This window comes from Mustela lutreola, chromosome 7, assembly GCF_030435805.1.
Source record: "Mustela lutreola isolate mMusLut2 chromosome 7, mMusLut2.pri, whole genome shotgun sequence".
NCBI lineage: Eukaryota > Metazoa > Chordata > Mammalia > Carnivora > Mustelidae > Mustela > Mustela lutreola.
In genome coordinates this window covers 119,677,386-119,690,957 of record NC_081296.1, presented here as the reverse complement: position 1 = coordinate 119,690,957, position 13,572 = coordinate 119,677,386, and the positions used below count along the sequence as shown (strand labels likewise).

The window sequence follows — 13,572 nt, the reverse complement described above, 5'->3', positions numbered from 1 at the left end:
TATGAGATTTATTTGTTTTCTTAAAGTTATACACATATGAACTGTACACACATAGAATTGAAGAATGAAAGAAGAATAATACTGGGTAATGGGATTATGTATTGATTTCCTTTCCTTGCTTTTTTTGGTGAACCTGTATTCTTTAAATTTTCTTCAGTGAACATTTATTTGTTCTAAGATTAAAAAGTTACATAAAAGGGCTCCTGGGTGGCTAGTGGGTTAAGCCGCTGCCTTCGGCTCAGGTCATGATCCCAGCGTCCTGGGATGGAGTCCTGCTTCGGGCTCTCTGCTCAGCAGGGAGCCTGCTTCCCCCCCACCCCGCCTGCTTGTGATCTCTCTCTCTGTCAAATAAATAAATAAAATAAAATAAAAAAGTTACATAAAAAATGTACACTAGAAAATCTAGAACAACGGTCCAAGAAGTACATAATAGAACTGGATCAGGAATAGAAGATGATCATGTTATCTCCAACCAAAATCTTTCAGTGTCTTATTACTAATTACTATTCTGTAAACAGTATTAAAAGATACCATGCAGTCAGTACAAAGCTGACAACTTCAGGTAAGTCTTTTTTGCATAGCTGATTTGTAGCTCATAGGGCATGTTCCCAGAGTCTCTATATTAAATTGGTTGTTTGGAACTTAGAACACATTTCTAAATAAACATCTGTAAGTACAGATAGATGGTGGGTACGATTCTAGGGTCAACAAACAAACCAACCTTAATTTAGTTCATAATGTTACTAGTGTATTGCTGAATTACTCTTTAGTACTAGCCTGAATTATGGAAGCAAAATGGAAGACTGAAGAAAAAATGCTGAAATGTAAAGTATTTGCTTATGACACCTTCCCACCTACCTTTCTTTAGTCTTTTCCTGCTGCCAAATGTACTTCTTGCTAGACCCTCAGTATCTTGCTATGTTAAAGTTCTGATGTGGTCTTGCTTAGTTAGAGTTTACCCTCTGCCAAAGAAATTCAAATTCTTCTTCTTCTTCTTCTTCTTTTTTTTTTTTTTTTAAGATTTTTCTTTATTTCCGAGAGAGAGAGAGCGAGAGCGCACAAGCACAGAGGGAGAGGGAGAAGCAGACTCCTTGCTGAGCAGGGAGCCCAACGTGGGGCTCTGTTCCGGCTCTATTCCAAGATCCTGAGATTGACCTGAGCCAAAGGCAGACACTTGACTGACTGAGCCACCCAGGTGCCCCTAAAGAACTCCAAGTTCTAAGTGATTTGCTTTTGTTCATTCAGGACAGAGGATTTATCCTGATGTTGGATGTCGGGTTTAAACTCATTCACATTAATATGCAAATAACCCTTTCTCAGGTAGGACACTCTTTAACACAATTGGATCTTTAAATATTAGATTATCAGAAAATATAGCAAAGTGAATAGAACACATTTAGCCAGTGTATGGGTTATTTTGGCTTAATAAAACATGTGTCCTAAATAGGCTATATCTGCAAGGTCAGGGAACAAGGAGATTAATGGCACCACTTAAGTGTTCTTGTTCTTCCTGCCTTCTCCCATTTCACTTCTCAAGATGTTTTTTCTCCCTTCTTTTCTCTTAAAGTGGTGACAAAGGAGCTTTATATGTTGAGTAGAGAAAAGGTAAGAATAGGGGTGGCCATTTGTGAATCTAGGTCATTTGTAAATGGAGTACTATAGGCCTGCCTACCAAACTGTCATATATTCACATCGTGTGCACATTCTTTTCCCCTCTTTTCTCTCTCCTTCATCCCCCCCACCCTCCTAGAAGATCTATGAACTTGGTATAACAAATTACCCGAAAGTAATAAATGCTGCAAAAGCAGTCCCAGCAGCTCTGGGAAGAAAGGTAAAGGAAGAGATTATAACAGGAAGACCATAATAAATCCTCCTACCATTTCCCCCATTTCTATATCATTTAAAGATTTGGACTCTGCAACTCAAGTCCTTATAATATATTTGTCAATATGTAATTCACAATTTAAATTAAAATTTCCTCTCTGGCATCTGAAATGTTCATAGCTACTGTTTACTAAGGGGTTTTATTCATTATAAATGGCGATAGCCTATTTAGCTTATTAACCTTAATATTAACAAAATGTGGATGTTAACTCCAGTTAAAAGGGTAGGATGGTAGTGCAAGAGAAGAAAGGATCCTGGAATTAAGATGGGCCTGGGTTGCAATGTTCATAGCAGCAATGGCCACAATCACCAAACTGTGGAAAGAAGCAAGATGCCCTTCAATGGATGAATGGATAAAGAAGGTATGGTCCATATATACAATGGAGTATTATGCCTCCATCAGAAAGGATGAATACCCAACTTTTATATCAACATGGATGGGACTGGGGGAGATTATGCTGAGTGAAATAAATCAAGCAGAGAGTCAGTTATCATATGGTTTCACTTACTTGTGGAGCATAAGGAATAACACAGAGACACTGGGAGGTAGAGAGGAGGAGATGGGGGAAATAAGAGGGGGAGACAAACCATGAGGGACTGTGGACTCTGACAAACAAACTGAGGGTTTTGGAGGAGAAGGAGGTATTAAGGAGGCCACATATTGTATGGAGCACTGGGTGTGGTGCATAAATTTTGGAACACTGAAAAAAAAAAAAAAAAGATGGGCCCGTGTTGAACTCCTTACTCTGCCTTCTATTAGCTGCATGACCCTGAATAGGTTGATTTTCATAAGTATCATTATGTCCAAAATGGGGATTAAAAGAGAGTTATCTGGCTCTGTTGTTTCAAGATGCTTAAATAAGATACATGTGTACATATATAAATATATATGCAGCACTATACTACATTCTTTAATGTATGTATGTATGTATGTATGTATGTATCTGTCTATCTATCCATCTATTGATATAATGGGTATTCAATAAAGACTGACATGTTTGCAGTAAGGAGAATGGGGATTGGTGATTGGGAGGAAAGAAAGGAGTGGATCAGAATTAAAAACTTCTTTAATCTTACTAATTAGTCTTACTAATAACTATCTTATTTATTATCTCTGTAGTACCATAGACTGGTACAATACCTGACAGAGCATAACTGTTTGTAAAAGTTTATTGAATTATTAGAGTTTGCTTATCCATATATGATAAAACCCCAATTCTACCACAGGTATAGAATATGCATGTTAGAAATATAGCAGAATAGAGGGTGAGTTAGAGGGAATAAGACTTGAGGTATGGACACAAGTTAAGATGCTAGTCACACATGTCTAGATAAAAAATAAATGGAGCCCTGAACTAAGCCAGGATGGCAGGAATGAAGAGATGGGAATGTAGAGAAGAAATACCAAGGAAGGAAAGTCTATAGGACTTAAATATAGAGTGAGTGGAAGACAGGAGCTGTGACAACTCTTGTTCAGGTTTCTTCTGGCTTGGGTGACTAGCTGGTGGCAGTCACTGAGAAAGCAGAATGAAAGGTGGGGGAACAGCGCAGTAGTGGGGAGGGGCAGTGAGAGAGGTGGGGGATAGTAAACTTAGTTTTGGACAGGATGAGTCTGCAGTGCCTACTGAACTTAAAAGAAAATGTACCTAGTAAGCAGGTGGGTCTAGGAATGGAGCTCAAGACAGAGAAAAGATCTGGGAGTCATTAGCATAAGGAATTAGGAGGACAGAAAGCCAAGACTGAGCCATGGTGACCCCTAAATTTAGGGACTGAGCAAAGGAAGAGGAGCTACAAAAACCAAGAAAAGATAGACCACAAATGGAACATGAAGAAATGGAAATGGTGTATTGCTAGACAGGGATGTAAAATTGTGGTAGAGAGACCTAACAGCTAGGTTTTGTAGGTATTTTATTTGTGTTTATAGTCACATATCATTTTGATGAAGCTTTATAATCTAGAAGAAATCAACATTGACACTCTTCTGTTCCACGTAATAGCCTTTACAATGTTTTTTGATTTAATCTTTTTTTTTTTTTTTTTTAAAGAAAATTCTACTTCTAAATGTGCGTTTAAGCACTGGAACTTTCCAAAACATTCTTATTACTAGTCTATAGTTTCTAGTACATTTCTAGTACATGTAAGTTCAAAAGCAAGACCTGTTTCAGCTTTGTATGTTTTATAGCCTTTGCCTTAAAATCCATAGTAGATGCATGATTAAATTGACAAAATCCTTGTTATTTCCTTTGATCCATGGACCAGCTGCTTGGTATCCTTAGGAGTTTGTTAGAAATGCAGTGTCTTGGCCCACCCCACATTTGCTAAATCAGAACCAGCATTTTAAATAAGATCGTCAGTTGATTCTCATAGGTACACAACACACACTTCCTGACTGAATAATTAATAAACAAATTGTATTATTCTTATTTCTTGGCCATTTCCAACTTTAGCCCATGTGATACACCTTGTTCAAATTATCTTTCTAAAATAACGGTTATTAAGTCAATTCTATCTTTTAAAGTTTAAAATTTAAGTGAGTTGGGTAGTTCTGCTTGGATTGCAAAGCCTTTCAAAATTTGGCCTTAAATTTCTACCTAATTGGGATGCCTGGGTGGCTTAGTCGGTTAAGTATCTGCCTTCAGCTCAGGTCACCATCGGGGGCCCTGGAATTGAGTCCTACATCTGGCTCCTTGATCAGCGGGGAGCCTGCTTCTCCCTCTGCCTGCCACTCCTGTGTTTGTGCTCGCTCTCTCTCTCTCTCTGGCAAATAAATAAATAAAATAAAAAAATTTCTACCAAATTCACCTCCCTAACCCTTCTACCTGAACCTCCTGTTGTAATCAGTCTGGCCTGACTTGAGTAGCTGTTTTTTTCTACTTCTCTATTTTCTATTCCTCTATTTTTTGTTCATTCCATGTTTCCTACTTGATCAACACACTCTCTTTTTCTAACCTGACAAATTCTATTCATCCTTCATGTTTTAACTAACATTGCACCTTTATAAAACTCTGACCATTCTAGCACATAGTGATGATTCTCTTCTGACATATTTATAGTTATTATCTTGTCTTTATAATGATAGCAAAAAAATTGCAGATTGTTAATTTCAAGACTTAGCTTCCATTTTCACCTCTGCCACTAACTTGTTTAATGCTGGGCAAGTTCACTTAACATCTGTGGGTTTCAAAATTTGTCTTTTTTAAAAAAACTACAGGAACCACAAGAATATTGTGTCCCATGTGCTGTGAGAAACTGTCTTACAGAATGTATTTTAATATACACAAAATATCTGTAAGTGAATGCTTTTAGAATACTGTTGTTAACTCCCAAGTATTTGAAGCACCCTCTGGTAATCTTCACTATACTCTGTTTTTAAATAAAATGTATATAAGCAAAGGCAAAATTTAGCCCAATTTTATCCAAATAAGTTCAGAGTCTTAAATTTTATCTTTAATTTTAACATTTATCTTTAATGTTAATCATGGTTGATGATAAGAGCTGAGAAGTAGAATCACAGAATTTAAAAACCAGACACCAATCTGTTTTTAAATACAAGAATAGGGCTCTTACTCCCTATTCTTATCTGTCATAGCTGAGCAGGGGTTCTGGCTTACTGACATTCTTGAGCTATTTCTCTCCCTGCTTTACACAAGGTGTAGTTTCTCCCATGACCCTCTTTCCCTGGAGAGCTTCACAGAGAGGCTTCTGTATAACATTTACTTTCATTAGCAAAAGGCTGCGTAGGAACGAGAAGAATGAAGAGGGAGGCAACCTTCACAGAGTATCAACAGGCTGCAGATTAAATGTACCTTGTTCCCTTTGCTAAACTCCCAGCATAGATTTCCATTAGAACAGTTATAAATTCTTTCCACCCACATTCCATCTCTGTATTCTAACCCTTTACTCTGGGCCTCTTCCACACAGCACTGTAAGACTGAGAAAGTCTAGATTTGCATTGTTGTTAAAAACTGTTCTCAGTTTTATGGAAGATATTTCCATCTGAGAAAAGGATATATACTAGAGATTTGCATATTCTCAGAATTGCTTATATCTTGCTTATCATTTTATTGTTCTTTATATGCTGTTTTCAAGGTACATTCTGGAGTTATATGTAATATCAATATTAATTATTAGTAAATGTCTACCAAAAATCAACAGATATTAGCATATCAACATAAGAGGCTTTAAATGTTGTACTGGCAGCATATATAGTATATCAAGTAAGGATTTTTTTTATACAAAAGTACAAAAATAGAAGGAGTGGACTTATAGGAGGAGTGGAATTATAGTCCAGAACAGCTTAAAGTAAAAAAGAAAAACAAACAAACACAAACAACAAGCTCCTTTAACCTTTTAACATTCCTTAGAGCTCATTAATTCACTTGAAGGCAGGGCCAGAGCCAGTTGTGGGTGGGAAACAAAAGTCTCCACGATCTGGTAAGTTGTTCTCTATAGAGTTTCAGGACCTGCTCTGTGCTTTTGGGACTCTTGGGTTCCTCTTATCTTCTTTGGGAAGTTAATTTTTTCCTCTTTAAGGGTGTATCTACATCAGGATAGCTTTTAGGTTTATATGAAAGTACAGGTTATTGGTTAGGCCCAAATTCAAATAATTACCTCCTACCTTTTTTTCCAGTGGGTTCTTTTTAATGCCTTCCAAGGGCTAGGGAGCCTCGGTCAGGGTGATACTAAGTAGCCTGTGACACTGTCTTCACCAGCGTGGGTCCTAAGTTGGCTGGTTACTTAGCTATGGGCTTCTCTAGAACTAAGCATCCAGGTAAATACAAATGGTGAAGATTTTAAAAACAATGACATTTGAAAGTCTGTCTAACAGCTTCTATTCCAATATCCTCAGAGAAATAAAAAAAAAAGGAAGAAAGAAGGGAACTTTAAAAAGTAAAAGGACATAAAAGCTACTCCCTTTCATGTTATTGGTAGGATGCTGTGTCCAAGGTTTGAATTATGTTGTGCCCAGGTTGAGCTTAAACTGGGATACAGGTGTAGAGCAAACCTTGTAAATTGATAAGGCAAAGCCTCTAAAAAAGCACATTTGCTGGGAAATTCCTACCTTGGCCTAGGAAAGAAGGATCCAGACATAATGAGCTTTAATCAGTTATAAGGTGGTGATAAATGAAAGGGGCACTTATGGGGGACAGATACATCATGCTGTCTGTTACTCAGATTTGTCTCCCAGCTCTGTCTCCACCAGGCTGATGTCTGAGTATTAGTAAAAGCAGGCCTGTCTCTTGTGAACTGGAAATCCTGGTGAGAGAGGGCTGAGTAGCAGTGTCACATGGTAGTGGGATGCTCAGAAAGAGCAGACTTGCTCTTGATCACATGCGAAAATCTGTTAGAAGCTCACAGAAATCCTTGAGGAATTTAGCAGAGGGCTGAGTTAATTTAGAATATGGGGCAATATGCTCTTAGAGATAGGTAATTCTAGTCAATGTGCCTCCGTTTGTACTTACAAGTGGGTGAAGGCTAGAGAAACCTGGGTTACATAAGATACAAAAAAATCAATATAAAAGTCCTAGAAAACAATTGTACTTAAACTTCAGAGGAGCAGTTAGTGAGAATTTTAACATTCTTTATCTTCTTACTCATGTCTTTCCTGCTTTTCTTGAAACAAGTGAATGTGAATAGGAATAATATCATCACTATTAATTCCATCAAAATAAAGCCAATGCTATCAAAAAAGATCCTTGGAAACTTGACATACCCATAGGAGAGTAAAAATATCCTATGTAATAGACATTCCAGGATGATGAATGTCCCAAAAGGACATAAACACGGTCATAATTCCTTGGCTTTTGAAGAATGAGATTAGTGAAAATTATGGTATTAAATTTCTGTCTCTTAAGCAACAATCCCACCTAGTTAGTACTCCCAAACTTCAAATATGTACAACAGTAACTTCCAAATAAAACCCAATACTTACTTGTCTCCCACAATTCCCAAGTTGATTGTGGGGTAACCATGTTCCTGAATTGTTGCTAAGAGGGTTGAACGATTGCTGTCTCGAATCTTTCCTGGTAAAAGGTCATCTTCGGGATTTAGCAGCTACAAAGTCAAAAAAACCACCACAAATTATTCTCTTAGGATAATGTTGTCTATGGTTAAAGGAAAAGAAATAGATCTAGTAAGTAGAGTTTACCTTATCTAACACCTACTACAGTATCTGGCACATAGAAGATACATGCCCAAGGGATCTCCGAATAAATATTGAGAGTATAGGAGATTGAAAAAAAATTCTTCCAGAATTAAAAAGCATGCAGAAATTTAAATGGTGACTAAGCATCAGGCAAAATATCACACCTGCTTTGGCTATAGTTTGACAATAGTGCTCTGTAGAGACTGGCCTTCTCAGTGGTTGCTCACCAGGGTAAACCAAATAAAACAACTTCCTTTTTCCCTCCCAATATTATTTTCCAGTTTGTATTTCACTGATAACATCTTAGGTAGAGACTGTGTGACATGATATTCTCAAGTATGACGAGAATGATTGTTAATATTTTGCTTCAAGCTTTTGGATCTCTTCTAAAGTGAGATCAACACTACCAAAGAATTTAAACTTATTTGAAGGAGAGGAAGATAGGTGTCTTGTCTCTTTATTAGCAAATTTAAACAAGTAATACTTAACTAGACATACACAACTATTCTATGACTCTGAATTGAGTCATTCTTTAGAGATTTAATATCCAGCATTGTATGTCTATGAAAAAAAAATTATTAGAAGCTTACTTTATGTTAGATTATTTCAGTGAGGCAGTGCGGTACAGTAGGAAGAGCTTAGGATTCAGACAAGATTGAAATTCAAATTATCCAAACACATTATGCCTAATGTTCTCGATTATAACATACAATACTAATAACTGCCTTGAGTTGTAGTTGTTAGGATTGATTGAGGTAATGAACACTCAATTAATATGGGTAAATATATAATAAATATGACTCTCTTCTAAATAGCACATTTTATCCCCATCATTCTCATATATTTCTAGATGCTAGTACAGAAAGAATTAGTCTACAGTGTGAATATAGATTTAGATTAGGTTATAAAACACTGATGAGTAGGGATCCTTAACACATGCAGACACACCAACATACAACTTTAATTTATACATCAATTTTAAGATGGACTTTGATTTCAGAAATACAAAATGAAAAAAAAGTACATCTTGGAAGTGAGGAAATCTGTACTATTATCTTAGGAGGTTGAAGACAAGCATGCACAGATATTTAGGCTGTTAATATGACCAATTCTCAGGGCTTTATATCTCAGTTTTCCCAAATAATAGCCTCTAGCCCCTTCAATCTTCCTTCTGACTCAGTGGTGATACCATGTGGCGGGACCTTTGGCTTTACGCTGGAAAAGTAGTAGCTTTGCAACCAATTGTCCCCTTAAAATAGCTAGGGGAAAAACTCTAATCATCTTATTCAGTGTCACCTGGGAGTCTTCCCTTCAAATACTGCATTAATTTAACTTAATCAGATGCCATGTGACATTGCAACCCACTTTCATCCTTAGTTACTGACAGAGCTTAGAAAATTGCTACTGCAGTGCTAATATAGATTAATTTTCTGATCTTAATTAACACACAGTTATTGAAGTCATTATAATTTTATAAAGGTGAAGGCCTACAGCTCTTTAAATCCATTAATTAGACAAGTTGCTTCAGAAAGAAAACTGTGTGGTTATATAATTTTTTTTTCACAGAAGGGTACTGACCACCAACAAAATAAACGTCCTTGTTATTAGAGTGTTTTCTTTGCCATTCACATTCCTTTCTGTTTTTGCTGCAAACAGTTACAGAAATAACAGAACAATTAAAGATTATAGGAATACTAGTTACTTAACTATAAAATTGACATAATGATATAATACCTGGTTAAATGAGGGTGCGGGATTTACAGTGTATTTTAAGTATTTTCAAAGAAAACAAACAACTGAATGTAAGTCAAAAATCCAAATATAGAATAAATTCATAGTATTTCCTTTTAAAACTTAATCTTGTTTTCTAGTATCCTATACTTCTGGTCATCTTTGGAATGATGCCTGGAACTTGTCACAGTTAAAATACAAAAGAAAGAAAAATACAAAGTAAAAAAAAAAAAAAAACCAAAACACATAACCCATTATCTACATACCTTATTACTTTCTTGTCTACCATATATTAAATTTCAATTTCTTGTTTTTGTTCTTATCAATGTTACCACTGTCTTTCCAGCTTTCACACATTAAACCTTTGACTCTTTTATTTCCATTTTTTATTTCCCTTTATCCACTATCTTCCCAAAGATTACAATCCATAAGAACATCTTAATATATCTCCTCCTTGAATCTATGTTTTTAGTCACACTCTTACCAAGCCCCCCATTCAATATGTCTGAATGTTTGCAAATCCTTGTAATTGGTTATCATGCCTATACTACAAGTCTTTCTGAGAAATAAAACAGAAACATCTATTTGCAAAACTGTACCATTATTTGCATAATAGATAAACTGTACCAAACCATGATATGTAACTTAAGTAACCATGTTAAATCGAACTGTTTTAACACAAACTTGTTTAGACTTATATGCTCCAAGACCATGCACAAACTGAGACCATTATAACTCCACATGGACTCATGTGTTCCAAGGACAAGACTGTTTCAGCAACTTACCTATTTTACAAATCTGATCAGTCTCTACCTAGACCTTATTACCTACCTTAACACCCCCCACCCCCGGCCTCGTTCTCATGACCAAACTCAGTTCTCAAACTCCTGTAACTGTCCTTTTGTAATTTCCTCCTGGGACACTACTGGGGCTGTGCTACAGTGATAATCTCCCTTGCTCAGAAATGGTGATATATACCACTTTGTATGATCAACAGGTTTCCCTAGTGGTCATTGTATTAAGAACTGTCCCTTCCTTCCTATCTTTCTCCTTCCTTCCTTCCTTCCTCCCTCCCTTTTTTTTTCAGCAAATAAACTTGTTTAATAAAATCAACATTTTCCAGGGGTCCCAGGGTGGCTCAGTGGGTTAAGCCTCTGCCTTCACTCAGGTCATGATCTCAGCAGGGAGCCTGCTTCCCCCTTCTCTCTATGCCTGTCTCTCTGCCTATCTATGATATCTGTCTGTCAAATAAATAAATAGAATATTTTAAAAAAAATCAACATTTTCCAAAATAATTTGAACATAGAACCCACTTAAAAAAAAAAAAATCACCCCTTAGCTTGAAGAATCTGTGTTCTATGGAACAATTTTGAGAAACAGGGATCTAGGGCATTGTTTATCTGATGCATGACTGTCCTATCCAACTCTCTAGCAGGAACTCACTAGTATTAAGACTTTCATAGTCATGTAGATCCTACCAAGACTTAGGCAAGACCACTTTCTACCAGTATTTCCGTATTGGTTATATTGCATTTCAGGGAGGTCTCTTGAGTCTCTTTGCTCTGGAGGTTCTTTGTCTATGATGGTAAGTCTAGCACTTGCTTAAGGTCTAATCCTTTTTTGTTGAGCTTCCAAAGCTAGCTGATATTACTTTTGTTTGTTGTATGAATAAGGTTCCGAGGACTTTCTGGTTATCTGATCCAATTTGTATAAATTTTTGTTTTCCTTGTGTAGGTGCTAAAGCATTGATTTAATACTAATCTTATTTGTCAGCAAAAAAATATGTTAATTTATTTGGCTACATTACTGTGTGTCTGTAAAAACTTCTTTGTATGTTTGAGAAAACTGGCTTTGGAAGTGATATGTTCTCTACCCTTCCCACTGATTTTTAGGGTCAGCTGGTAGGGATTCAATTTTAGTGCTAAGGACTTAAGACATAATACGTAAGCAATATTTTCCCTTTTGACTGACCTCAGCTAATGAATTCATGGGTTCATCTAGTAATAAATTTGTGCTACCTCCTGGAATAACTCTGGCTTGTTTTATTTTTCTTGCATTTATCTTTCTAAAAAGCATAAATTCGGGGTGCCTGGGGTGGCTGGATCAGATCTTAATCTCACAGTCACGAGTTTGAACCCCACGCTGGGCTCTATATTGGGTGTGGAGCCTACTTAAAAATAAATAAATAAATAGCACAAATTCATCAAGAACAATTTGGAATTCTAGTGGTCTTTTTGGAGTACATATGACGCGACCACATTTATTCACCCAAAGGCACGTTGAGAACAAAAGGGAATAAAATAATGAATATTCAATGCAAATTAGCATTTTTATTGTTATGCCAAGTTTCAAAATGAAATTTAAATAAAAATGTAAAAGATTAAAAATTTTTTTAAAAGATTTTATTTACTTATATGATAGACAGAGATCACAAGTGGCAGAGAGGTAGGCAGGGAGAGAGAGGAAGGGAAGCAGGCTCCTTCCTGAGCAGAGAGCCCAATGGGGGCTCAATCCCAGGACCCTGGGATCATGACCTGAGCCGAAGGCAGAGGCTTTAACCCACTGAGCCACCCAGGTGCCCCCAAAAATTAAAAATATTTTTGTTTGGTGTGCCTGGGTGGCTCAGTGGGTTAAGCCTCTGCCTTTGGCTCGGGTCATGATCTCAGGGTTCTGGGATTGAGCCCCGCATCAGGCTTTCTGCTTAGCAGGGAGCCTGCTTCTCCCTATCTCTCTGCTTGCCTCTCTGCCAAATTAATAAATAAAATCTTAAAAATTTTTTTTTTCTTTGTTCAACCCTCCTGAGGAGATTTTCTATCTCCTTTCTAAAAGAGAAATCATTTAGTTTAGATTCAAAGAGGCACGTGTACCCCAATTTTTATAGCAGCAATGTCCTTATTAGCCAAACTGTGGAAAGAGCCTAGATGTCCATCAACAGAAGAACGGATAAAGAAGATGTGGCATATACATACAATGGAATATTATGCAGCCATCAAAAATGGAAATCTTGCCATTTGCAACAATGTGGATGGAACTAGAGGGTATCATGCTAAGCAAAATATGTCAATCAGAGAAAGACAATTACCACATGTTTTCACTGATATAAGGACTTTGAGAAACAAGACAGAGGATCATAGGGGAAGGGAAGAAAAAATGAAACAAGATGAAACTAGGGAGGGAGACAAACCATAAGAGATTTTTAATCTCAGGAAACAAACTGAGGATTGCTGGAGTGGAGGGAGGTGGGAGGGATGGGATGGCTGAGTGATGGACATTGGGGAGGGTATGTGCTATGGTGAGCACTGTGAATTGTGTAAGACTGATGAATCACAGACCTGTGCCCCTGAAACAAACAATACATTATATTTTAATTCAAAAAACTGTTAAAAAAAAAAAAAGGAAAGAAACATCCTTCTTTGTTTCTGTTCTTCAGGGATTTAATGCTATGGTCTTGATTGAATTACCAAAGGTTCTAAGATTGGTTATAATGGCTAACTTTCCCTTTTTTATATTAAGAAATGGGTTCGTCTGCATCTAAGACCTTTTCCCTATTTGCAAAGGGAAGAAAATTAGACTTTTATAGTGGTCGATAACTCTTTCCATATCCCTTGCAAGCAGCTCCCTTATAAATTCCTACTTTTATTTCTCCCTTTTCTAGAAAACTCAATTCACTAAACTGATCAAAAACCAATTCTTAGTCATTATGGACATACCTTAGAAATACTCAGGTTAAAAAAAAAATAGTCCAGATAAACAGATCTAACACAAAGAGAGGGGAGAAATTATAAGCTCTAATGGAGCATGTTTTTACTCTA

General features: G+C 36.7%; 1 protein-coding gene across 14 annotated transcripts in view; it reads right to left on the bottom strand.

The window, feature by feature from the left end:
- Positions 1–13,572, bottom strand: part of GPHN (gephyrin) — a 641,151-nt gene that overhangs the window by 45,814 nt on the left and 581,765 nt on the right. For all 14 annotated transcript variants that reach the window (XM_059182361.1, XM_059182360.1, XM_059182367.1 and 11 more), the window contains one exon: positions 7,817–7,938. In XM_059182361.1, coding sequence (XP_059038344.1) covers positions 7,817–7,938 — 122 coding nt within the window. The remainder of the gene's footprint in view (positions 1–7,816; positions 7,939–13,572) is intronic.